This window comes from Hyla sarda, chromosome 4 (assembly GCF_029499605.1).
Source record: "Hyla sarda isolate aHylSar1 chromosome 4, aHylSar1.hap1, whole genome shotgun sequence".
Classification (NCBI taxonomy): domain Eukaryota; kingdom Metazoa; phylum Chordata; class Amphibia; order Anura; family Hylidae; genus Hyla; species Hyla sarda.
This window is the reverse complement of record NC_079192.1, coordinates 65,941,487-65,969,238: the sequence shown is the minus strand read 5'-3', so window position 1 is coordinate 65,969,238 and position 27,752 is coordinate 65,941,487. Positions and strand designations below refer to the sequence as shown.

Below are 27,752 nucleotides of genomic sequence, written 5' to 3'. Positions count from 1 at the left end.
CGCCTCCATCTATACACTCGCCAGGAACGCCGCGGCGGAGTTGTTATTGTCAATAAAGTTTTGTAGAGAAAAAAAAAAACTTACGAGAAAGTGATTGGATGCTTGTGTCTAGAACGCAGAATCTCATTGGTCGGTTGGTTTGAACTGCGGCGGTTGTGAAGAGACGGAGATCACCGGGTGATAGCTGCGGCTACTATACTAATAAATATAATGGAAGCGACCAAGAGACTGACGGCGGGAGGTGAGGCTGTGCTACGGGAGATATAGCGTGTGTGTATATGGCGGCAGCAGACTGCCCTGTATTGTTGTCAGGGCATACACCTCCAATATGTCATATATATATATATATATATATATATATATATATGTGTAATTTACATGAGCTAGAGTGTGTGTGTATATAAATTATACAAGACATGACACGCCCCCAATATACACCTATCATGTGTACATAACCTATAATATACAATAACACTAATATACATGCACCTTATTCATATCCAATGCATTCCTGCTGATATATATGCATTCCTACATATTGTATACATTACTAGTGCTATAGAAACACCCCATGTGTACACATCGTATACATTCTGTTGGACTAACCACCTCCACCACCTCCTATGCAAATTGTAGGCGAACTTGTGTTATTTGCAGTGCACTCTATGGTAAAGAATGACACCTTCTCTTTATTCTGTGGGTCAATACGATTGGGGTACTCCGGCCATAAGACATCTTATCCCCTATCCGAAGGATAAGGGATAAGATGCCTGATCATGGGGGTCCTGCCGCTGGGGACCCCCGCAATCTTTCATGCAGCACCCACCCCCTCCCATAGGCTTGCATTGAGGGGGCAGAGCCGTGACATCACGATACTCCAGCCCTGTGATTGTGATTCATCAGACCCGGAGCAATGTTCGCTTCAGAGGCTGATGATCGTGGGTGCTGCATGAAATATTGTGGGGGTCCCCAGCGGCAGGACCCCCACAATCAGGCATCTTATCCCCTATCCTTTTGATAGGGGATAAGATGTCTTAGGGCCAGAGTACCCCTTTAAAGCAAATCTGACAACTAGTTCACCTGCACAAAGCCGAATACACCGAGCGGGTGAACTTGATTTAAATGATGTTTAACTTATTTGGATCCATGGTTCGGTTCCAGATATATATAATTTTTTTGCCTCCCTGCCCATTACTTCCATGTGCCCGCCTATGTAAGCATGTTGTGGGGGGAATATGGTAGCAGAGGGGATGAAGGAAGGGATGCTGGGTATACCAGGTCCTACCCCCATTGAGCATTCCTTGTAAGGGGCTACAAATATATTCTGATATGTCTTAATGCTTTTATATAATATATAAATCATATATTTTTTTTCTTCACAGAAGAGCGCCGGTTGAAGCTTCTTGAATACTTGGCAGCAAAAGGGAAGCTGAAACCTCAAAACAACTGCAAGTAAGTAAATGGGTTATCTTATTAAAGTGGTGTGACACGTAGGGTATGTTCACGTGTACTTAATGTGCAAATTTGATGCAGCAGATTTAATCAATATAAATGAACAGCTTAAATCTGCAGCGGATTATGTATGTGTGAACGTACTCTTAGAGTGTATTCTCATGTACGGTGTCCTGCGCATGTTTGATGCTGTATATTTGAAGCTGTGTTCAGTCATTTAGTTTATATTGAAACCTGCTGCATCAAATATGTACAGGATACTGTACGGGTGAATACACCTTTAGGGTAGGGTCACAAGAAGCGCATCCGAAGCGTATTTGGATGCGCTGATGACCTTCCCTAGAGTGAGCCTCCTGTTATGTCTGTGTGTCCTGTGTTATCTGCTCGTAGCAGCAATCCGCCACTACAAGCAGACACACACAGATCTGTGAGTCTCACTCGCATTAGAGTCCGCTCTCAGCCGAGCTCAGGGAGCAGGGGGGGGGGGGGATGGGGCAACCACAATAGCCCTCATTTACTATTGCAAACCCGACATGTTTTGTCGAGTTGTGGGCCAGATTCTGTCGCATTGCGTCAGAAATTCTGTCTGCGCCAGAATTGAAAATACCCCAACTAACTCTAACAATTACCTTTGCTAAGAAAACCCGAAAAAGGGGTGTGGTCTCCGAAAAGGGGCATTTTACAAAAACCCAACATATTTACTAAGGTTTCCACATAAAATGTGGTGGATTTGAGCTGAGGAAAACCAGACAGATCAGAACATGTGTAAAAAAAAAAAAAAAGTGTAGGGAAATTGGAAAATGTAGGGAAACCTTAGTAAATACCGTGGAAAATAAATAGCAGGGAATTAAAACCCACAAAGAAACCTACACAACGCTCTTAGTAAATAAGGGCCATTGTCTGAGTAAACTGTGCATGCGCGCACAACTCCCAGATCCCTGTGTGTCTTCTCGTTGCGGCAGATTGCTGCTATGAACAGAAAATCCTGGACACATGGGGACAGAAGAAGGCTCACTCTAGGAACGGTCATCAGTGCATCTGCACTGTCAAATACGCTGCGGATGCACTTTGTGTGACCGTACCCTTACAGGCAATCTGACGTCTGTATTTGCTGCTAATGGCTGCAAATACTGTTGAATAGTTGTTAAGGCATGAAAGCAAACTGTACCTTTCCCAGAGCTGATGGTGGTTGCCAAATTTAAAAAGTTTCCTGTTTATTTCTCAGCCAAGTGTCAAGGAGGTATGACTGAGCTGCTCAAGTGCAACAGCCTGACATGCCTGTCTGCTCGCTCTCACCTCCCAGGGGCTGAAAGGTGGTAAGACATGCCAGGTAGCACTTGAGCAGCTCAGCACCGCCCACTTGACTGAGAAATAAAAAATAAATTTTGGCAACTACCATCCGTTGCAGGAAAGGTACAGTTTGTAAGTTTGCTTTTACACCCATAAAATCTATCCAACAGTGTCTGCACTAACATGAATATAAAGTAGTACCGACTACTCAGAGGGTTGCACATTTTGTGGTTGCAGATGACTGGTCTGGTCTCTGAATTCTAACTTACAAATGTTCAATTTCATGTGTTTCGCAGACCATATCTAAAAGATTGCACCAATCTACAAAGTAAGAAGCCACATGAGTCTTCTAAACAGGTAAGTGAGCAAAAAGACACAAGATTCATTTTATTTATTTATTGAGAATCATAACATTATATCCTGATCTATAGGCTCACAATGCACGAGAAGAGAACCTTAAGGCGAGTTTACACATTGTTTAATTGTTGTGGAATTTTGCTGGCATTGTAAGTAGAGTGTTGGCAAACCCCATAACCACAGCCTTAAAGGGGTACTCCGCCCCTAGCATCGTATCCCCTATCCAAAGGACCCCCGGGATCTCCGCTGCAGCACCCCGCTTTCATTACTGCACAGAGCAAACTCTCTCTGTGCGTAATGACCGGCAATACAGGGGCCGGAGCATCGTGATGTCACGGCTCCGCCCCCTCGTGACTTCACAGCCTGCCCCCTTAATGCAAGTCTATGGGACTGGGCGTGATAGCCGCCACGCCCCCTCCCATAGACTTGTTTTGAGGGGGCGGAGCCGTGACATCCCAATGATCCGGCCCCTGTATTGCCCTTCATTACACACAGAGCGAGTTTGCTCTGTGCAGTAATGATAGGGGGGTGCTGCAGCAGAGATAGGGGATAAGATGCTATGGGCGGGGTACCCCTTTAAGCAATCTGCAGCAGATTCTGGGAATGGTGAGGATTTTCAGATCCGCGGTGTCCAATAAGCACTTCTCTAAAAGTGAAACAAAGGTGTAGAGGCTTATAGACTTGATATATAGGGGGAGATTTATCAAAACCTGTCCAGAGGAAAAGTTGCTGAATTGCCCATAGCAACCAATCAGATCGCTTCTTTAATTTTTAACAAGGCCTCTGAACAATGAAAGAAGCGATCTGATTGGTTGCTCTGGGCAACTTCCTCTGGACAGGTTTTGATAAATCTCCCCCAAAAAGCTGAGCAGAGACGATCAGAAACAAACGGTAACTCTGCCATAAAAAGTAAGGACCCACTTTATTCCTACACTCAAATGTGCTAAAACATTACTATTTTTTTTACTCTCCCATTAAAAGTTATGTTTTAGCACACTTGAGTGTGGGAATAAAGTGGGTCCTTACTTTTTATGGCAGAGTTACCGTTTGTTTCTGATCGTCTCTGCTCAGCTTTTTGGGGGAGATTTATCAAAACCTGTCCAGAGGATTAACAACCAATCAGATTACTTTTTTTATTTTTGAAAAGGCCTCTGAAAAATGAAAGAAGCGATCTGATTGGTTGCTACGGGCAACTCAGCAACTTTTCCTCCTGACAGGTTTTGATAAATCTCCCCCTTGTTTTCACTTTAATATTTTTTTACTCTCCCATTAAAAGTTAAGTGAAAACAAGGGGGAGATTTATCAAAACCTGTCAGGAGGAAAAGTTGCTGAGTTGCCCGTAGCAACCAATCAGATCGCTTCTTTCATTTTTCAGAGGCCTTTTCAAAAATAAAAGTAATCTGATTGGTTGCTGTGGGCAACTTTTCCTCTGGACAGGTTTTCATAAATCTCCCCTAAAGTTTTGAAAACCCAGCACTCTACACTCCTAGTAGTATATAGTGTTACACCATGGTAATTATTATTATTCATACATATATAAATTTTTTTTTTTTATTTTATTTTTTTTTTTAGCCTACTAAGATATATCCTGAGGGCACCTGCAGTGTACCACCAGGCTAGGCAGGATTGGTACTGATATGAAACACTTTACAAAGCCCCCCTAACATGTTTCATCACAGAAATTACATCTTCAGAGGATATGGAGCAATGCCCAATTGGGTACTTTTGCTCCTTAGTTTTAGGGATTGGTTGGGTTTTCTGCACCCAAACCCTTACCACTCAAACCTTTTGACGTTTTAAAAGTTTAATAAAAAAAACTTTAATATAAAAACTTTGCATGTAAGGGAAGTCACTTTATTTGGTCAACCTCAAAGATTGTATAATATGGTTCCATAAAGACCAAAAAAATCACGTGAACCAAAAAGTGAAAAATCTCTATAGGTAATGTCTTAAAAGTTGTCCACGTGGCCACATCATTGTATCACAATAGTAACTGTACTTTGTGTTGTTGTTTTTTCTTCTTTTTTTTAAATAGATTTGGGAGACAAAGAAAAATGCTTCTAGTAAAGTGTCACATTTTGCTTTTGAAGCAAATAAGAACAAAACCTCATATGCCGGATCTCTTCCACATAAACCGAGCTTAGGAAAAGTTCCAGCACAGCAGACTGTCGCAGCAAACAGACCTGTGAATAAAACTTTATCCAGGAACCCTCATCCATCTAAATGCGGCCTACAAGGAGCAAGACCAGATTATGTGGAAAGGACGGTGCAACCCTCTTCTGTTCCCAAGACCCATGCTATAAAGCAGGAAAGAAGTGAAGAGGCGGACATCGCACTAACAGTTATCTTGACAAAAACACAACATGGGGAGAAACCTGAAATCTGTGTGATGGACAAGACATCACCTACCAGGAGGAGCCAACATGCATCCGGTGTACAGTCTAAGAACAGACAGCAGAGCATATCCCAATATAAGAAAATGCCTGTAACCAAAACCATAACACAGACTACCAAGACAAGTCTCTGTGATGCTCAGACCCAACCTCCAGCTGGTAAGCCCTTGCCTGTGGACAGCAGTGGACACATCCGCATAGTGTCTAGATTAAGCCTTCCTGGAGTTAAAAGTGCAAATGAAAGAAGCTTCCTGATCAAGAATTTAAGGAATGATGGCTCAAAGCAACCAGTAAAGGAGCAGAGGAAGAGTAAATCTCAAATGACTTGTCCTACCAGGCACAGCACAGCCGCACCAGGCGCATCCTCCACTATCATGGCACAAAAGATTAGCACCGGTCCTGTGTCTGCTCCAAAGACAAAACTACGTACTTCAAGGCACAGCACAGCCGCACCAGGCGCATCCTCCACTATCATGGCACAAAAGATTAGCACCGGTCCTGTGTCTGCTCCAAAGACAAAACTATGTACTTCAAGGCACAGCACAGCTGCACCAGGCGCATCCTCCACTGCCATGACACATAAGAAAATTAGCACAGGTGTTGTGTCTGGCCCACAGACAAAACAATGTAATTCGGGTTATTCTTCAAAGCAGATGTCTAATAGTCAGAATACTTATTCACTGAATAACCTAACAGCTTCTAGAAAAAGCATAGGGCCACTTGGATGTAACAAAGTAGTAGGTAGATCCAAGGATGAGTACACTAAACAAAACAGAACTAGAGAGAACAAGCAACAAGGTGTGACTAAAGTAACCACCAGTAAAGCATCCAATCTTGCTGCCACGGACACCACTTGCAGACCACAGACTCCCAGCATGACAGCGGAAGACCGCAGGTAAGTGAAAGCTTATATATAGTTCTGACACTTATAGACAAGACATTATATTATAAGAACACATAGAGAAAAGGAAAAACGAGAGCACTCACTGTTCTGTAGTCCTTGTTTCTTTATTGTGCAATTCTTTGCTGTGAGGGATGTGAAGAGCTGTGGGGGGGGTACAGCAGTAGGCGACGGTCCGTATTGCACGGCGTGCTCTTCATCAGGCCCTTTGTGGGGCCTGACGAAGCACACGCAGCACGATACGGACCATCGCCCACTGCTGCTAAACCACCACAGCTCTCCACATCCCCCACAGCAAAGAATTGCACAATAAAGAAACCAGGACTACAGAACAGTGAGTGCTCTCGTTTTTCCTTCTTGATATTGCCTGCAGCACTAGGAGCAGCACCCTGAAGTCCAGTGCAGTATCACCTGTGAACTACCTGTTCCCATAACTGAGACATAGAACGGAGTTAAGCAAATGCCGCGTCCTCAGATGTGTTTTGACATTATATTACAGTTGATCACACTAAACATCTTATTATGTGTTTAAGGGGTTGTCCCATCAGGACCTGTTATGGGATAAGGATGTTGTAGAGGGGTCCCCTTCCTTAGGGACAGATGAAAAGTAGATCTTGCTGTGGCAGACATCTGTATATTACATGGACCATCTGAATGATCACCATATAATGCTACAGTTCCCCCTGCAGGAATGAATCCGCAGTATTGTTTATCTTACCACACATGGAAGTTATTTAGTGCACCCAGGGTATTGTACAGCAGCTCTGCCTCTGCCTTAAAGGGAATCTGTCATTAGTATCACCCACATTAACCTGTTGTACAGACTTGTAGTGCGGGTAACAGAGGACAATGATACTTTTCAGTCCATGCTTTGTACCTCTGTGTTCCGCTGGAATCCTGGTTGTTCAGTGCATTCGAATTCCTTTTTTTTGGTGCTAGGTGACATCTGGCTTAACCCCTTAAGGACCGAGCCATTTTATACCTTAAGGACCGGAGCGTTTTTTGCAATTCTGACCACTGTCACTTTAAACATTAATAACTCTGGGATGCTTTTAGTTATCATTCTGATTCCGAGATTGTTTTTTCGTGACATATTCTACTTTAACTTAGTGGTAAAATTTTATGGTAACTTGCATCCTTTCTTGGTGAAAAATCCCAAATTTTGATGAAAAAAATGAAAATTTTGCATTTTTCTAACTTTGAAGCTCTCTGCTTGTAAGGAAAATGGATATTCAAAATATATTTTTGTTGGGTTCACATATACAATATGTCTACTTTATGTTTGCATCATAAAATTTATGAGTTTTTACTTTTGGAAGACACCAGAGGGCTTCAAAGTTCAGCAGCAATTTTGACATTTTTCACAAAATTTTCAAACTCACTATTTTTCAGGGACCAGTTCAGTTTTGAAGTGGATTTGAAGGGTCTTCATATTAGAAATACCCCACAAATGACCCCATTATAAAAACTACACCCCCTAAAGTATTCAAAAAAACATTCAGTAAGTATATTAACCCTTTAGGTGTTTCACAGGAATAGCAGCAAAGTGAAGGAGAAAATTCAAAATCTTCATTTTTTACACTCGCATGTTCTTGTAGACCCAATTTTTGAATTTTTGCAAGGGATAAAAAGGAGAAAATTTTTACTTGTATTTGAAACCCAATTTCTCTCGAGTAAGCACATACCTCATATGTCTGTTAATTGTTCGGCGGGCGCAGTAGAGGGCTCAGAAGGGAAGGAGCGACAAATGGTTTTTGGGGGGCATGCCGCATTTAGGAAGCCCCTATGGTGCCAGGACAGCAAAAAAAAACACATGGCATACCATTTTGGAAACTAGACCCCTCAGGGAACGTAACAAGGGGTAAAGTGAACCTTAATACCCCACAGGTGATTCACGACTTTTGCATATGTAAAAAAAATATTTATTTTTTTTACCTAAAATGCTTGGTTTCCCAAAAATTTTACATTTTTAAAAAGGGTAATAGCAGAAAATACCCCCCAAAATTTGAAGCCCAATTTCTCCCGATACAGAAAACACCTTGCATGGGGGTGAAAAGTTCTCTGCTGGCGCACTACAGGTCTCAGAAGAGAAGGAGTCACATTTGGCTTTTTGAAAGCAAATTTTGCTCTGGGGGCATGCCGCATTTAGGAAGCCCCTATGGTGCCAGAACAGCAAAAAAAAACCACATGGCATACCATTTTGGAAACTAGACCCCTCGGGGAACGTAACAAGGGGTAACGTGAACCTTAATGCCCTACAGGTGTTTCACAACTTTTGCATATGTAAAAAAAAAAATTTTTTTTTACCTAAAATGCTTGTTTTCCCAAAATGTTTACATTTTTAAAAAGGGTAATAGCGGAAAATACCCCCCAAAATTTGAAGCCCAATTTCTCCCGATTCAGAAAACACCCCATATGGGTGTGAAAAGTGCTCTGCTGGCGCACTACAGGTCTCAGAAGAGAAGGAGTCACATTTGGCTTTTTGAAAGCGAATTTTGCTCTGGGGGCATGCCGCATTTAGGAAGCCCCTATGGTGCCAGAACAGCAAAAAAAACCCACATGGCATACCATTTTGGAAACTAGACCCCTCGGGGAACGTAACAAGGGGTAATTTGAACCTTAATACCCTACAGGTGTTTCACGACTTTTGCATATGTAAAAAAAATATATATTTTTTACCTAAAATGCTTGTTTTCCCAAAAATTTTACATTTTTTTAAAAGGATAATAGCAGAAAATACCCGCCAAAATTTGAAGCCCAATTTCTCCCGAGTACGGCGATACCCCATATGTGACCCTAAACTGTTGCCTTGAAATACGACAGGGCTCCAAAGTGAGAGCGCCATGCGCATTTGAGGCCTAAATTAGGGACTTGCATAGGGGTGGACATAGGGGTATTCTACGCCAGTGATTCCCAAACAGGGTGCCTCCAGCTGTTGTAAAACTCCCAGCATGCCTGGACAGTCAACGGCTATCTGGCAATACTGGGAGTAGTTGTTTTGCAACAGCTGGAGGCTCCGTTTTGGAAACAGTGGCGTAGTTTCTCGCTGGCAGTTTGAGCTACGGCAGAAAATTTGACGCAGCTCAAACTTGCAGCCGGATACTTACTGTAATCCTCCGCCCATGTGAGTGTACCCTGTACGTTCACATTGGGGGGGAACATCCAGCTGTTGCAAAACTACAACTCCCAGCATGTATGGTCTATCAGTGCATGCTGGGAGTTGTAGTTTTGCAACCGCTGGAGGCTCCGTTTTGGAAACAGTGGCGTACCAGACGTTTTTTATTGGGGAGGGGGGCTGTGTAGGGGTATGTGTATATGTAGTGTTTTTTACTTTTTATTTTATTGTGTGTTAGTGTAGTGTAGTGTTTTTAGGGTACAGTCACATGGGCGGGGGTTCACAGTAGTTTCTCGCTGGCAGTTTGAGCTGTGGCAGAAATTTTGCCGCACCTCAAACTTGCAGCCGGATACTTACTGTAATCCTCCGCCCATGTGAGTGTACCCTGTACATTCACATTGGGGGGGGGGGGGACATCCAGCTGTTGCAAAACTACAACTCCCAGCATGTACGGTCTATCAGTGCATGCTGGGAGTTGTAGTTTTGCAACAGCTGGAGGCACACTGGTTGTGAAACACCGAGTTTGGTAACAAACTCAGTGTTTTGCAACCAGTGTGCCTTCAGCTGTTGCAAAAGCTACAACCCCCAGCATGTACGGACAGCGGAAGGGCATGCTGGGTGTTGTAGTTATGCAACAGCTGGAGGCATACTACTTTGGCTGGGGATGCTGGGGATTGTAGTTATGCAACAGCTGGAGACACACTGGTTTGCTACTTAACTCAGTGTGCCTTCAGCTGTTGCAAAACTACAACTCTCAGCAGTCACCGACAGCCAAAGGGCATGCTGGGAGTTGTAGTTATGCAACCACCAGATGCACCACTACAACTCCCAGCATGCACTTTAGCTGATTGTGCAAGCTGGGAGTTGTAGTTACACAACAGCTGAAGGTACACTTATACATAGAAAAAATGTGCCTCCAGCTGTTGCAAAACTACAAGTCCCAGCATGCCCATAAGGGCATGCTGGGAGTTGTGGTGGTCTGCCTCCTGCTGTTGCATAACTACAGCTCCCAGCATGCCCTTTTTGCATGCTGGGAGCTGTTGCTAAGCAACAGCAGGAGGCTGTCACTCACCTCCAACGATCCAGCAGCACAGGTCAGTCCCTCGTCGTCTCCGCCGCCGCCGCTGCTCCTGGGGCCCCGATCCCAACAGGGGCGCCGTGGATCGGGGTCCCCAGCACCCGGGGTGCACGTCCCGCACCCGCTCACGTCCTCCGGAAGAGGGGCGGAGCGGGTTGCGGGAGTGACACCCGCAGCAGGCGCCCTGATTGGTCGGCCGGTAATCCGGCCGACGAATCAGGGCGATCGTGAGGTGGCACCAGTGCCACCTCACCCCTGCTGGCTCTGGCTGTTCGGGGCCGTCTCTGACGGCCCCGATCAGCCAATAGTTCCGGGTCACCGGGTCACTGGAGACCCGACTGACCCGGAATCCGCCGCAGATCGCTGGACTGAATTGTCCAGCGATCTGCGGCCATCGCCGACATGGGGGGCGAATGACCCCCCTGGGCGATATGCCCCGATGCCTGCTGAACGATTTCAGCAGGCATTGGGGACCGGCTCCGCTCCAGATGGTTGCGGGGGGCCGGTAAAACACATGACGTTCTCATACGTCATGTGTCCTTAAGGACTCGGAAATGGAGACGTATGAGAACGTCATGTGTCCTTAAGGGGTTAAAGGAGTACTGCAGTCTAAGACACTTACCCCCTAGCCTGCGGATAGGAGATAAGTGTCTGATCGCCGAGGGTCCGACCGCTGGGACCCCCCCCCCCCCCTTCCCCCCCCGATCTTCTGTACGGGGACCCGGCATTACCGCGGCTCGGTGTGCCCCTCCATACTGCTCTATGCGAGAGGCGGGGATGCACGAATACTGCTTTTCCGCCTGTCCCATACAGATACATGGAGGGGGGGGGTGTTGACTTTAGCGTCATGCTGGGGCCGACACGTCTCCTGCACGAGAGAGCTGCGACAGAGCCGGGGCACCGTACAGGAGATCGTGGGGGGTTCCGAATCCTGCAAATATGGGATGTGTCTAGGGCTGCAGATCTCTTTAAGGCTAGGTTCACACTACGTTTTGTCCCATACGGGACCGCATACGGCAGGGTCGGCTCATTTTCGTCGACCACGATTTTAGGTGCAGTGGGAAAACAGTTTTACACAGGCAGGCAATCATTCTTATGAAAATTCTATATTCAAAATCAACAAAATAAAAAAGCCCCCCCCCCCCCCCCCCCATAACCTGAAAATCAAATTTTTTTGAAATTATAAAATTAAAATAACTCTAAAGGTGTATGCACATGTAAAGTATCCTGCGCATATTTGAAGCTGCAGATTTTGTGCTGCAGGCTTGAATGCATAATGCTGTACATGTGAGTAGACCCTATTCCCTTTCCACAGGATTTAGGTTAGCAAGGTGATCGGTGGGGGTCCAACCACTGGGACTCTGATCAATCATGAGAATGAAAGAGGATTGTCCTGCAAAATGTGGTGAAAAAATATTTTTGCCATAAAACATGCTTTATTCTAAAAAGTACTGAAATGTAAAAAAAAAGTATTAAAAGGTTAAAGAAAATAGTTAAAGGAAAACGGTCATCTGTTCACCCACACTAAACCCAATACACTGGGGTTAATGGGTTAAATACATACCTGTGCTCCGGAGATCTGTCCCTCCGAGAATCGGCATCCACCTTCAGTGAATTGCGAGCTGGAGGCGGGCCGGCAGGCTCAATTTGAATATTCATTGTCGCAGGTCACCTGAGCGCTCAGTCGGCACAGCGCTCACATGACAGATCTCCGGAGTGCAGGTACGTGTTTAACCCATTAACACCACATTGGTCTCCTTTTCACCCACACTATATCCCAGTGTATTGGGCCGTTACACGGGGGTGGAGTCGTGACGTCACAATACTCCAGCGCTTCCTGCAGGGCTCACAGGTGGGTGCTGCATGCTAGATTGCGGGGGTCCACAGCGATCAGACATCTTATCCCCTATCCTTTGGATAGGGGATAAGATGTCTTGGGGCCGGAGTACCCCTTTAAGCAGTGGTCAGATATGCATGCTAGCACTTCATTTAATTTGATAATGGAGTACATCTTTGTCAAGCCCCTATAGTCTAACTGCCCCTTCATTTAACCTGGGGAACACTGGACCCCTCGGCAGTCATTTCCCCAAATACAATAACTCAAAGTATAACTATATTGTGCTTTTATTTCCCTTAATAAGGAAGAAATTAGAAGAGTGGATGAAGTCTAAGGGTAAGACTTACAAGAGGCCACCCATGATACTGCCACCAAAGAGACCACCCACAGCGAAAAAACAAAACCCCTGTAATCGCTCTTTGTGGGAGGGCATTGAGGAAGAGGAGGAGCTTCTGTCTCTGTCCAATAAGATCAGCCAGACACTTAGCGAGTGTCTAGAACTCATCGAGAAGGTAAAGGTTCTCCACAATGCTTCGTCTGCTGGGGAAAAATCTTTCTACAACATTGTATATAAAGTGAAGAAAATAACACGGTCATGCCTAGTGCAGGGCCACTTAACATGTTCATGATTTTAGCTTTCTACAAGTGAGTACAGCAGATACTGAATACTACCTATATTAAGTGGTTTATTTGTCATATAGGGAATTCCAGGAGAGGATATTCATGCTGCATTGGACAAGGTCCCTGAAGCAAAGAGGTTTGCAAAGTACTGGGTGTGTAAGGCAAGGCTCCTAGAAAGGGAAGGCATCTATGAGGTTATTGACGTCTACAAGCAAGGGGTCCAAAATGGGGCCACGGTAAGTTTGTGCTTTTATAGGAAGTTGCACAGCATTTCAGTGTATTATTAAGGGGTCACTCTAATTTTAAAACACTTTTGCCATATCAAAAAGACATGTCTAAAGTTTTGATCAGCCGGGGTTTAGGTGCTGAAATCTGCACCAATTGCTGAAATCATCAGGAATTGGCATTTAGCTAAGTGCTTATCTCCCATGTTGTCCTCGCCGTAGGAGATGGGATCCACAAACTTTCTATTTAATCCATCTCCTGCTGCCAGGCAAAAGACTGTGATGGCAACAAACTTTTTTTTTTTTTTTTAATGATTGTGATTATTTAAATACCTTTTTAAAGAGATACTTTCAAATGTGTCCCTAAATGTATCTGCAAGATAGACAGGGCTTGGACAGGGCAAATAACGTGTGCATACTCCTCCATTGCATGCACAGCGAGAGCCGGGTCCCCTGTTATGGAGATCAAGGGTGGGTCCCAGTGTTTGGAACCATTGCAGTCAGACACTTATGCCCTATCCTAAAGATAGGGAATACATTAATGGAGTACCTCCTTTAAAGAAAAACATTTTTTGGATTTTAAGTGGTACTCACATGGAAAACTTTTCTTTTTATTTTTTTTAAATCAACTGGTGCCAGAAAGTTAAACAGATTTGTGAATTACTTCTATTAAAAAAATCTTAATCCTTCCAGTACTTTTTAGGGGCTGTATACTACAGAGGAAATGCTTTTCTTTTTGGATTTCTCTTTTGTCACGACCATGTTGCTCTCTGCTGTCCATTTTAGGAACTGTCAAAAGCAGCATATGTTTGCTATGGGGATTTTCTCCTGCTCTGGACAGTTTTTAAAATGGACAGCAGAGGTCAGCAGAGAGCACTGTGCTCGTGACATCAGAGAAATCCAAAAAGAAAAGCATTTCCTCTGTAGTATACAGCCCCTAAAAGGTACTGGAAGGATAAAGATTTTTTAATAGACGTAATTTACAAATCTGTTTAACTTTCTGTCACCAGTTGATTTAAAAAAATAAATAAATAAAATAACATTTTCCACGGAGTACCCCTTTAAGTATTCCATTGGGTTGTCCAGAATTAAAAAAAGGGTCTGCTTTAGTCCATGTGCTGTGGCTGCTACTGCAGTTTGATTCAATACACACACCTATGCTGTTTCCGAATAAAGACACTTTTTAACGCTGAACACACTTTTAAGTGTACTTTAGTGACATCACTTTGAAGACTTGGAATTTTTTTTATGCCCTTATGGATAAAATAAAGCCAAAATGCAAGTGTACAGAACAGCTAAGTGCAAATAAGGAAAGTTCCTTCAAAATAAACAGTACAATCCCAAATTAAATCTTAAGTAAATATTACCAAGTGGTGAAAGTAGAACGGGGAGATGAGACGCCACTGCCCAACGTTTCGCCACTTCCTGGCTACTTCCGGGGCGTCGCCCCGGAAGTAGCCAGGAAGTGGCGAAACGTTGGGCAGTGGCGTCTCATCTCCCCGTTCTACTTTCACCACTTAGTAATATTTACTTAAGATTTAATTTGGGATTTGGTGTTGTACTGTTTATTTTGAAGGAACTTTCCTTATTTGTACACTTGCATTTTGACTTTATTTTATCCATTTGGGGTGAGATTTGCCTATTTTTCTTGTTCTCATTGTTGTGTCTCCAGTTGTTGTTTATTGTTCATACTTTTTACATTTTAACTTTTCGTATTAATAAAAATGTATGATTTTAGATCTGTAGTCACGCTTCCGTATGGGTTTTTGTTATCAGTATTGTGCTGCCCAAATTGCCGGCAGCATAAAACTGGTGCAGGCATTGCCAGTCCCGGACACTATGAATCACTCTGTTATGCCTCAGCATTTCAGAGTAAGCATAAGGGTACTCCAGCCCTAAGACATCTTATCCCCCAGCCAAAGGATAGGAGATAATGTCTGATCGCGGGGGTCCTGCCACTAGGGACCCCCTCAATCTCTCATGCAGCACCCACCTGTCTCAGCTACACGCAGTGCTTCGCGTCTGAAGCCTCACAACCATGGGGCTGGAATATCGTGATGTGACGGCCGTCACCCCCCTACCATAGACTTGTATTGAGGGGGTGGGGTGTGACATCACAAGGGGCGGAGTCTTGACATCACGATACTCCTTGCCCCATGGTCGTGCGGCTTCAGACATGGAGCCTCCAGCGCTGCGTGCAGCTGAGACAGGTGGGTGCTGCATGAGAGATCAGATGCTGCATGATGGGTGCTACATCAGACATCTTATCCCCTGTGTTAGCAGTGTTAGTATATGTGTGTATAGGGAGAGACTGTGGTGGTGGGGGGGGGTTAATCGGTAGCCATTGTCAGCTGAACACTTTCAGGTCATGTTCACACATGAAGACATGTGGCTTCTAGATCTATTTTTCCCCACTAATCACTGTTTCTTTGGCATTATTCTTGTATAGTTCTGTATTAACCCACTGTTTATTTCACAGCCAATTGAGGAGCTGAGGGAGGTTGTGTTTGACATAATGAAGAACACAAACAAGAAGACGAAAGGTGAGTTTTTTTATTTATTTATTTTAATTATATATAATATAAATATTTTTTTTATTGTCCTAAAATAAAAGTATGGAAACGCATAATGCTCATGACTTGTCTTCTATAGTGGTCACATTTGGACCTTTGCCAGCTGAGGAGGAGAAGGTGGAGAATGAGAACAATGAGGTTATCCCTTTAACTCCGTTTAGAAGTCGTACAGAAGAGGTGAAGACCCCCGGTACTGGGACTGGCATATGTGATCAAGGTTCTGCTGTGAAGCTTCAGGTCATAGCTCTTTCCAGGTAACACAACATAATAGCATAGTTCATAAGGTTGAAAATAGATCATAAAGATCTACAGAGTCCATCATGTTTAAGCTATATCCCTATTGTGTCCCTACTGTGGTTATCCAGAGGAAGATAAATAACCCTTATGAAGCTTAAGCCAATAGCCAGATATGAGAAAAATTCCTTCGGATCCCATATGGATCAACGTTCCACCACTAGAATCTAATATCCATAACCTGTAATGTTATTACTAACCCGAAAGGCATCCAGACCCCTTTTGATCCCTTTTATTGAGTTCCCCATGACCACCTCCTCAGGCAGAGAATTCCACAGTCTCACTGCTCTTACAGTAAAGAACCCCCGTCTGTGCTGGTGTAGAAACCTTCTTTCTTCTAGACGTAGAGGATGCCCCCTTGTTATAGATACAGTCCTGGGTATAAATAGATCATGGGAGAGATCTCTGTACGGTCCCCTGATATATTTATACATAGTTATTAGGTCTCCCCTAAGCCTTCTTTTTTCTAAACTAAATAACCCCAATTCTGATAATCTTTCTGGGTACTGTAGTCCTCCCATTCCCCATATTACCCTGGTTGCCCGTCTTTGAACCCTCTCCAGCTCCACTATATCTTGTACACTGGTGCCCAGTACTGTACACAGTATTCTATGTGTGGTCTGACTAGTGATTTGTACAGCGGTAGAATAATTTCCTTGTCGTGGGCATCTATGCCCCTATTGATGCCCCCCATGATTTTATTTGCCTTGGCAGCAGCTGCCCGACACTGGTTGCTACGGTTAAATTTACTATTAACTAAAATTCTCAAGTCCTTTTCCATTTTAGGCTAGGTTCACACGCCCATTGTCCCCCGTCCTGGTATTCTCCGTTAATGCTGCAGGAACGGAGCAGACTACTAACTGATGCAAAGGGATGCCATTTAGTGCTTCAGTTTTTCATTAGTTAGTATAAGCCGCTTTCCATGATGAGAGTATTAGTTCCCCCTGCTGCGGGAGTCTGCAGGTGGCTGGGGAGACTACTGTAGTGCTTGTACTACTACCCCCATCATGGAGCAGAGTCTGTTCCATGTTGGGGGTAATAGTACATGGGCTGAGGGATTGATTGCATGGGGTCTCGCTTCTGAGACCCGATGCAATTAAAAGCTATTAACCAGGGGAGCGGGCGGCATGCCGCTCCCCTGTGATGTAGTATATAGTGTGTTTTGTACTTTCACTTTTAAATAGCCGTCGGGAGCCCTGAATGGCCAGCACAGAGTGTCCATTCAGGGCTCCCGTCTGAGTTTTTAAAGTACCAAATGTATATAAAGGACCATTTGTATATAGATGCGCTGCAGGGGGCCAGACATATATTCCATTTGCACAACAGCATGTGAAATTGATTCTCAATCAGTGTTGCTTCCTAAGTGGAACAGACAACAGGTGGAAATTATAGGCAATTAGCAAGATACCCCAATAAAGGAGTGGTTCTGCAGGTGGTGACTACAGACCACTTCTCAGTTCCTATGCTTCCTGGCTGATGTTTTGGTCACTTTTGAATGCTGGCGGTGCTTTCACTCTAGTGGTAGCATGAGACGGAATCTACAACCCACACAAGTGGCTCAGGTAGTGCAGCTCATCCAGGATGGCACATCAATGCGAACTGTGGCAAGAAGGTTTGCTGTGTCTGTCAGCGTAGTGTCCAGAGCATTGAGGCGCTACCAGGAGACAGGCCAGTACATCAGGAGACGTGGAGGAGGCCGTAGGAGGGCAACAACCCAGCTGCAGGACCGCTACCTCCGCCTTTGTGCAAGGAGGAGCACTGCCAGAGCCCTGCAAAATGACCACTCAAATGGTCAGAAACAGACTCCATGAGGGTGGTATGAGGGCCCGACGTCCACAGGTGGGGGTTGAGCTTACAGCCCAACACCGTGCAGGAGGTTTGGCAATTGCCAGAGAACACGAAGATTGGCAAATTCGCCACTGGTGCCCTGTGCTCTTCACAGATGAAAGCAGGTTCACACTGAGCACATGTGACAGACGTGACAGAGTCTGGAGACGCCGTGGAGAATGTTCTGTTGCCTGGACCATCCTCCAGCATGAGCGGTTTGGTGGTGGGTCAGTAATGGTGTGGGGTGGCAATTCTTTGGGGAGTCGCACAGCCCTCCATGTGCTTGCCAGAGGTAGCCTGACTCCCATTAGGTACCGAGATGAGATCCTCAGACCCCTTCTGAGACCATATGATGGTGCAGTTGGTCCTGCTTTCCTTCTAATGCAAGACAATGCTAGACCTCATGTGGCTGGAGTGTGTCAGCAGTTCCTGTAAGAGGAAGGCATTGATGCTATGGACTGGCCCGCCCGTTCCCCAGACCTGAATCCGATTGAGCACATCTGGGACATCATGTCTCGCTCCATCCACCAACGCCATGTTGCACCACCGACTGTCCAGGAGTTGGCGGATGCTTTAGTCCAGGTCTGAGAGGACCTCATCAGGAGCATGCCCAGGTGTTGTAGGGAGGTCATATGGGCACGTGGAGGCCACACACACTACTGAGCCTCATTGTGACTTGTTTTAAGGACATTACGTAAAGTAGGATCAGCCTGTAGTGCGGTTTTCCACTTTGATTTTGAGTGACTCCATATCCAGACCTCCATGGGTTGATAAATTTGATTTCCATTGATAATTTTTGTGTGATTTTGTTGTCAGCACATTCAACTATGTAAAGACAAAAGTATTTCATACGATTAGTTCATTCATTCAGATCTAGGATGTGTTATCTTAGTTTCCATTTATTTTTTTTAGCAGTGTGTGTATATGTGAAAGGTTGAATGACAACCTGGGTTTATGGGAGGGGCCTGGGTGGTATAAATACCAGCACGTGCAGGTTCAGGTGCACGTTGGACGTCACGCTGTAGGGGATCAGCTGACACGCCAGTCAGCTGATGCACAGGAGTCACGGTTTTCAGGATAATGGTAAGCGGCCGGGGCCGGCCGGCGTGCCGACATCCGCGGCAGCCCACTCTCCGGAGGTAAGCCGGAGCACGGAGGGCGCCCTCGGTCAGCCCCGGCCACGGTTTCAGCACCTCCAGTCATTTTTTCCCACTTACGCACCGGGTTCCCGTACTCCGTCCCCGATTCCCCCGTCCCGCACTCTCCTCCGCTCTCTTTGCGGTGGCCCCTGGACCCCCCCCCCCCCCCGTTGCCGTTTTAAACTCTGCTGGACGGTGCATGGGGAGGGGCCTTGGCGGCTACTGGGTTGCCGGAGCGGCGGAGGAGATTCTGACCTCTGCGGGTGGGCCGAATCCCTTGCCTGGGAGTTTTACCGGGGTTCCCGCCACCCGTGGCCGAGTGGCAAGATCGGTTTACCGCCCCCCCACCCCGATCACCAGAGCGGTGCCGCCGGGTCACATGGTGTGCGGGGGGCGGGGCCCACTGCCGTCTCGGTGCCCGGCTGGTCCTTCACCTGGATTTCGCCGCCGGGTCACCTCCTCCTCTTGCTCGGCCTCGTTTGGTCGCCCGGCCGCGTGGTCCGGGGGGGGGGGCGGAGCACATGACTGTCATAGTGCCTGGCATGGTTCTCACGCCGGGCTCTCCTCCTCCTCACTCCCCGTGGCTCAGGGCGGCGGGATCGGCGTCCTCCCCGTTTGCTGGGGGCGGCGTCGCCGGGCCGCGTGGTATGCAAAGGGGCGGAGCTAAAACTTGCAAGCGGGTCAATACACCGGCTTCCCCATAGACGGGGGACTCATCTAAGGGCCCGGCTCCCCGCGACCACAGGGCCGCGGGTATGCCAAGGGGGAAGTCTCCGGTGCAATTCCCCTCCTCCACTTATCACACCCGAGGTTTCCCTGCCAGGCGCAGGGTCCCCACGGACCACGTTTAATGGTGGCTGACGGTTCACGTAGCGGCCATGCCATGCAGCCACTCACAAAGTTGTGCCATACAGTCACTCATAACAGTTGATAATGCACAGTCGCTCATAGAATTTTATTTCGTACAGTCACTCGGCATTTATACCTGGCAGTCATCTAGCTTATACCGTCCAGTCACTCATAGCATTTACACCGTGCAGTCATTATATGTTACCATACAGTATACACGCATATATTTTCGTTCAGTATACACTTACATTTACTACACGGTATACACACTTGCATTTACCATATAGCATACACACTTGCATTTCCATACAGTATACACGCTGGTATTTTCCGTACAGTATACACGCTTGTATTTTCCATACAGTATACACGCTGGCAGTGTCCATACAGTACACACGCTGGTATTTTACATACAGTATACACGCTGGTATTTTCTATGCAGTATACACGCGTGTATTTTCCATACAGTATACACGCTGGTATTTTTCTATACAGTATACACGCTGGTATTTTCCATGCAGTATACACGTTGGTATTTTCCGTACAGTATACACGTTGGTATTTTCCATATAGTATACACGCTGGTTTTCCATACAGTATACACGTTTGTATTTTCCATACAGTATACATGCTGGTATTTTCCATACAGTATACACGTTGGTATTTTCCATACAGTATACACGCTTGTATTTTCCATACACGCTTATATTTCCTTACAGTATACACGCTTATATTTCCATACAGTATACACGCTTGTATTGACCATACAGTACACACGCTTGTATTGTCCTTACAGTACATGCTTGTATTTTCATACAATAGAACACGCTTGTATTGTCATACAATAGAACATGCTTGTATTTTGTTCAATAGAATACGCTTGTATTTTTGTACAATAGAACACACGTATATTTTCATACAGTAGGACACGCTTGGGTTTTCATACAAGGACACGCCCGCATTGCCATACAGTATGACACGCTTGTATTTTCAAGAACACGCTTGGATTTTCATACAGGGTACACGCTTGAATTTGCATACAGTGTGTACGCTGTGTGTCCTACAGTGTAAGTGCTTTTATCATCCAGGTAGAATGCACGCTTGTCTTGCATACAGTATACACGCTCGTTTTCTCTAGAACATGTGATGGTATTTGCATACAAATATGCGATTGTACATTCACACAGTATACGCGCTTGTAAGGTAGGCACGCTTGCATTTTCCATATAGATCACACGCTTGGGTTTCTTACGATGTACACACTCGTGTTTCTCATGCAATATTTACACTGGTGTTTCATACGGTACACATGACTGTAATTCGTACAGTATGAACGCTTACTCTTTCACACAGTGTACATGCTCGTATTTCCAGTACAATACACATGCTCGTATTTCCAGTACAGTATACATGCTCGTATTTCCAGTACAGTATACACGCTAGTATTTCCAGTACAGTATTCTCGTATTTCCGGAACAGTATACACACTCGTATTTCCAGTATAGTATGCATTCTAGTATTTTTAGGTCAGGATACACGTTCGTATTTCCAGTACAGTAGACACGCTCACTTTTCTATATAATATACGTTCGTATTTTCTTTATACAGTATACACGATTGTATTTTTCGATGGTATTGTCTGAACGGTATGCATGATTGCACTTTCCACAAAGTATACGCGATGGTATCTTCGGCACAGCAGGCACGATTGCATTTTCCGTACAGTATACATGATTGCACTTTCGGTAGAGTACACATGATTGCTTTTTCCGGACAGTATACATGATTGCTTTTTTCCGTACAGTATACATGATTGCACTTTCCATACAGTATACGCAATTGTATCTTCTGTACAGCAGGCACGGTTGCATTTTCCGTTCAGTATACATGGTTGCATTTTCAGTACAGTATACACGATGGCGATTTCCGTACAGTATACACGATGGCTTTTTTCCGTACGGTACACACGATGGCTTTTTTCATAACGGTATACACGATTGCATTTCCATTCTGTAGGCACGCTGGTGGTTGCCATGCGGTGTGCATGCCGGTGGTTGTTGTGGGTGCATGCCGGCGGTTGTTGTGGGTGCGCGCACTGGGGTCCACTGTACGGCGGGCATGCCGGTGTTTTCTGTACGGTGTGCCCGCCTGTGGTTGGCATACGGGGTGTGCGCGGGTGTTTTACCATTCAGTGTGTGTGCTGGTAATTAGCACACAGTATACATACTTGTATGCTCCATTCAGTTACACGCTCAGTTTCCATTAGGGATAACACGATTATGGTTTAGATGGTGGGACTCTCAGGTTTCCGATGGCTCAAAACGTTGATGTTGCATTACGAGATTTCATTCATATTTCCATATGCCATGGCACTCTATTGTTCACCATAGGGTACAACACGCTCATGTCGCATACGTGGCATACGCATAGGTTTCCACACGTTATCATACGCTCAGGTGTCTATACGGCATAACACGTGGTGTTCCATACGATTAATGCGATCAAATTCCATATAGCTTACACATACCCGTAGGCCTTACATATGGTATTACACGCTTACCGGGCATAGTATAACGGGATCATGTTTTCACACCGTGGTAAGCATAGGTGTCATGGTAATTGGGTTAGACATGTCTTACAGAGTGCATTTTCACCATTTTTGGGGCATGTCCCGTTTACAGGTCGTGGATATTCTAAACCTGCCTGCCACGTCTGCAGGGGAATACATCATTTGGGCTATTGTTTCAGACACGTTTTCCTGAGCAATAGCAGCAGCACACATAGAGGAGTATATACCTGATATGCCTGACACGTTCTCAGGTGGGATATACTACTTGGTTATTGTTGCTGACACGTTTTCAGAGCAATAACATCACCACACATAGGCAGCTGTATACCTGTTATGCCTGTCACGTCCTCAGGTTGGGATGCACTGTATAGTCGTATGTTCTGACACGTTTCCAGGATACGACTGCCATACCGGTATTAAAGTGATCATTTACGGGTGTACTGAGTCTGGTTGCTATAATATGGGTATGTATACCTTATGTAATTTCGCTTACTATCATAGCTTTTGCTACGGCACATGCGCTACATAAGTTCGAGCATCCGACGTATAAGTTACTACTTGCATGACGCGATGCTTATCTGCCCTTTTTGTTTCGGGTACCCAGTAAAGGTCTCCGTACACGTACGTTATTTTAAGCAGGTTACTTGGTCCTGATTCTACGTTCATGAATAGGTCAGGTTACGTTAACATACCACCGTTATAGGTTCTACGTCAAGCTATCTTACTTTGCATACAGTAGTCATACGCTTACGTCATTGTTGCGGGTATGACACTACGTGCTAGGCATAGTGCTTACTTTCATGGTAACCACAGTGCACGGATCTTACACGTGATGGTTATTTGCATCAGGCACATAGGCGCATTATCAACCATTTTGAATCGGGTTACGTTTACAGGTTACGGATATTCTCACACTGCCTGCCACGTCTGCAGGGGAATACATCATTTGGGCTATTGTTTTGGGCACGTTTTCGCGAGCAGTAGCAGCAGGACACATAGAGGAGTATATACCTGATATGCCTGACACGTCCTCAGGTGGGATATACTACTTGGTTATTGTTGCTGACACGTTTTCAGAGCAGTAACGGCACTACACATAGGCAGCTGTATACCCGTCATGCCTGTCACGTTCTCAGGTGGGATGCACTGCATAGTCGTATGTTCTGACTCGTTTGCAGCATACAACTGTTATACCGGTATTAAGTGATCATTTACAGATGACCTGTGCACACATGTTAACATGGTTCAGTTAGTTGTTTTCTCCCATAGTTATGGTCGTTGATTTAGGGAATAGTTCGTGGTATCGGCAGTATATAGCTGTAATGTTCTGTGTCCCATGACATTTGGGTTTCTTTTTAGGGCTCCCTACGGTTGTCAGGTTTTGGCCATAATCCTGGAAACTACATACTAGGTTTACGGATAGTGGGTCATGTGGTACAGTAGGATAGGGAGCGGGTTGGTCAGTCCATTCAGCAAGTTCAGGTGGCGAATATGCACATGGTGTCTAGATGGTAGTTAGGGCTTCTGGTGAGGTAGGTGTCATTATAGGGATGTCCGCAGTAATATCGGATATTCGCTGAGGGGGTTGGGAACATGGCCTGAAGGCTGGGTCGGCAGCTCAGGCTCTTGTATCACAAGGGCATATTATACCACTACCCTACGCATGCTGTTTTTTTGCCCACTTAAGGTGTACCCCCCGACGGCGGTACGGGCACACCTCTGCCGCAGATTAGATAAGGTAGGTTATGTCCGGCATTCTGGTTACAGGATAGGAAATAGGGTTATAGTTATCATGGTATGTTAGGTTAGGTAGGCGTACGTTCCATATGCACTGAAAGGCCCTGACCATAAGTATAAAATATGCCCCCTGCAGAGTGTGTGTGTATATATATATATATATATGTGTGTATGTATGTATATTTATGCCCCCGCAGCGCTTTTATACATTAATGCACCCCCCCCGCGCCATGTGTACAAAGTATTGTATTAGCGCATCGGGCTGGCTGGGGAAGCCGGCGGCATTGCGCTGGGGTCCCCGGCCGGCCTGATGCACTAATACAATACTTTTCACACACAGCGCAGCGGCGGCCATATATAGATATACAGAAGTGCTGCGGGGGCCAGATATATAGCCCTATATGTCTGGCTCCCCGCAGCGCATCTATATATATATATATATATATATATATATATATATATATATATATATATATATATATATATATAGTACTTTAAAAACCTCGCCGGGAGCACTAAATGGCTCCTCGGTGCCGGCCATTCAGGGCTCACAGCGGGGTGTTTAAAAGTGAAAGTACAAAACACACTATATACATCGCAGGGCAGCAGAGCATGCCGTCCGCTCCCCTGGTTAATAGCTTTTGATCGCATCAGCCCCTGTACTGATACCCCCAACATAGATCAGAAGCAATAACTGTTAAAAAAGGATATTAAAAACAGTGTGCAAACAGTCGACATTTAATGATCATCCGTTTGCCATAGACTTCAATGTTAAATTTATAATATCGGTTTCTATTCCATTATTTTTAACGGGAGGAAAAATTCTGCATGCACCATCTTTATGCCATCAAAAATAACAGATTAGGAACCAAACGGGTGCAAACGGCTTGCAAAGGACTGTAAAAATAAAAATAAAAATAAAAAAAATTGACATCAATCGGATTCATTTACAGCCGTTTGCAAAAGGCTTGAACGGGTATGAATTAACGGGGACAGACGTTAATGTGAACGATCCCTTAATTGTCCCATTGTTTTTCCATTTAATACATAATCCCAACCCAGATTTTTCTTCCCCATGTGCATTACCTTACATTTATCAGTAACGAACCTCATCTGCCACTTCCCAGCCCAAACCACCAACCTATCCAGATCCATTTGTAACAGTGCACTGTCCTCTATTGTGTTTATCTACTATACACCGTACACTGTCCTCCATCGTATTAACCACTTTACAGAGCTTATTACATGGTAATTCATAAATATATGGATGAAAAGAACTAACACACACACGTTGTGGTTGTTTATGATGGGGTGTTGGTCTGAGTGCTGGGACCCCCAATCGATCTGACACAAGTTGGAATACTCCTTTTATGGCTGTAGGTGTCCAGATTTGTCCAAGTGTTACTTTATGCATGTTAGTTTTTCACTCATGCCCTTATTTCCAAACAGCAAGAAGAAGATTCCTGGAAGTGGCCAAGAATGGAAGCGCCTCACTCCGGTGCGGAGGTCCGTGCGGATCCATCACTCCTCTTCGCAGTACCCAGAGGTGGTACAGGAACATGATACTGTGGTGTCCTGTTTGGAAGAGCTCCTGGACCAGGCTGATACAGATGCCTACCTGTACATGAGGAATGAGGCGCTGCCAGAGGAGGCAGATCACAGCATCCTTAGCCTGAAGAAAGATCCCACGGAGGGTCAACATGAAGGACCAGAGTGAAGACTGCAGAGCCCTGTCTGGTCTACTAAGCAACATGTACATGTCTGTGTTCTCCAGGCTGTCTGTACTCAGGCCATGTTCATCAGTCATTTGGTTGCAGAAATACTATCAGAACTTCTACCCGATTGCATTTCCACATTCTAAAAGCCATACATTTTGCACCATAGCTGTGGGCAAACCTGCTGGCCATTGTTAGGCCTTTGGCCACCACCTTAATAGCACACCATGATTCTCAGGAGTGCCAGTGGGCTTTTAGAGGGAGTTCAAATGTTTTCCACTGAGCTGCCTTAGTCAGCAATGACTGTGGCATCTTCAGGGTCTATTCACACATACAGTATCCTGCACATTTTTGATGCACAGGATTTGAAGCTGCAGATTTAATGCTTTGTTTGGTCATTTGGTTTACATTAAACTCTGCAGCATTAAATTTGCAGCTTCAAATATGTGCAGGATACTGTACGTGTTAATACACCCTAAGGGTTTGGCACGACTTGACACCTGCCACACACGGGACAGGCACAGCTCCCATACTACTACTATAGAACAGCATGGAACAGAAACGGACAACTCACTTCTGTTTATTATCGTGGTGCTGGAGGAGAGGTCTGGTGCCATCTGCTGGTGATTAGTTATGTGCACAATGAAACTATACAGCAGTGGTCTCCAATCTGCGGACCTCCAGATGTTGCAAAACTACAACTCCCAGCATGTCCGGACAGCCAACGGCTGTCCGGGCATGCTGGTATTGGTAGTTTTGCAACATTTGGAGGTCCGCAGGTTGAAGACCAATGCCATACAATGTGCTGTCAGTTTTACTAGATGAAATACTTGTATATCACATGTAGCAGATACTGCTATACAGCTGTCTTTACGAAAGACATGTTGCTTTTAATTATTATTTTTTTTTATATTTCCTTACTTTGCACTTATTTGATAAAAAATTTGACGAGGAATAGGACAATAAGAAAATATTGTAAATGGTTACAATTCAGTATTATGAAATGTAAGAGAATTTTCCCAACTTATTTGTACATTGACTTTATATTTTTTGTATTAAAATACCAAAGACTTCAATGTTGTGGAAGTGATATTTCAGTGCAAATATAATGTGAAGATTGGTGTTAAAGGGGTACTCCTCGTGTCTGATCGCCAAATGACTGCTCAGTGCCTGAGATCCAGGCATGTGCACTCAAGCGGCAGAATCATTGATCACTGGTTTCCTATGAGAAACCATTGATCAATGTAAAAGATCAGTGTGTGCAGTGTTATAGCCCCATATGGGAGCTATATATAACATTGCAAAAAAAGGTGAATAAAGATCATGTAACCCCTTCCCTAATAAAAGTTTGATTCACCCCCCCTTTTCCTATTAAAAAAAAAACTGTGTAAATAAAAATAAACATAAGCAGTATTGCCGCGTGTGGAAATGTCCGAATTATAAAAATATATCATTAATTAAACCGCACAGTCAATGGCGTACGTGCAAAGTCCAAAATATCGTATTTTTGGTCACTTTTTATATCATGAAAAAATGAATAAAAAGCGATCAGCAAGTCCGATCAATACAAATATGATACCGCTAAAAACTTCAGATCACGGCGCAAAAAATGAGCTCTCATACCGCCCCATACGCGGAAAAATAAAAAAGTTATAGGGGTCAGAAGATGACAATTTTAAACGTATACATTTTCCTGCATGTAGTTATGATTTTTTCCAGAAGTGCGACAAAATCAAACCTATATAAGTAGGATATCATTTTAATCGTATGGACCTACAGAA

The 27,752-nt window shown here is 44.8% G+C and overlaps 1 protein-coding gene across 1 annotated transcript; it reads left to right on the top strand.

Moving 5' to 3' along the window:
- On the top strand, positions 1-26,678 carry CKAP2L (cytoskeleton associated protein 2 like). The gene is made up of 9 exons (XM_056571259.1): positions 1-241; positions 1,383-1,452; positions 3,039-3,099; positions 5,135-6,387; positions 12,728-12,935; positions 13,125-13,280; positions 15,748-15,811; positions 15,921-16,095; positions 25,706-26,678. The coding sequence occupies exons 1-9, from the start codon at positions 211-213 to the stop codon at positions 25,971-25,973; spliced, it is 2,286 nt and encodes a 761-aa protein (XP_056427234.1). The 5' UTR covers positions 1-210; the 3' UTR covers positions 25,974-26,678.
- The last annotated feature ends 1,074 nt before the right edge of the window (positions 26,679-27,752 follow it).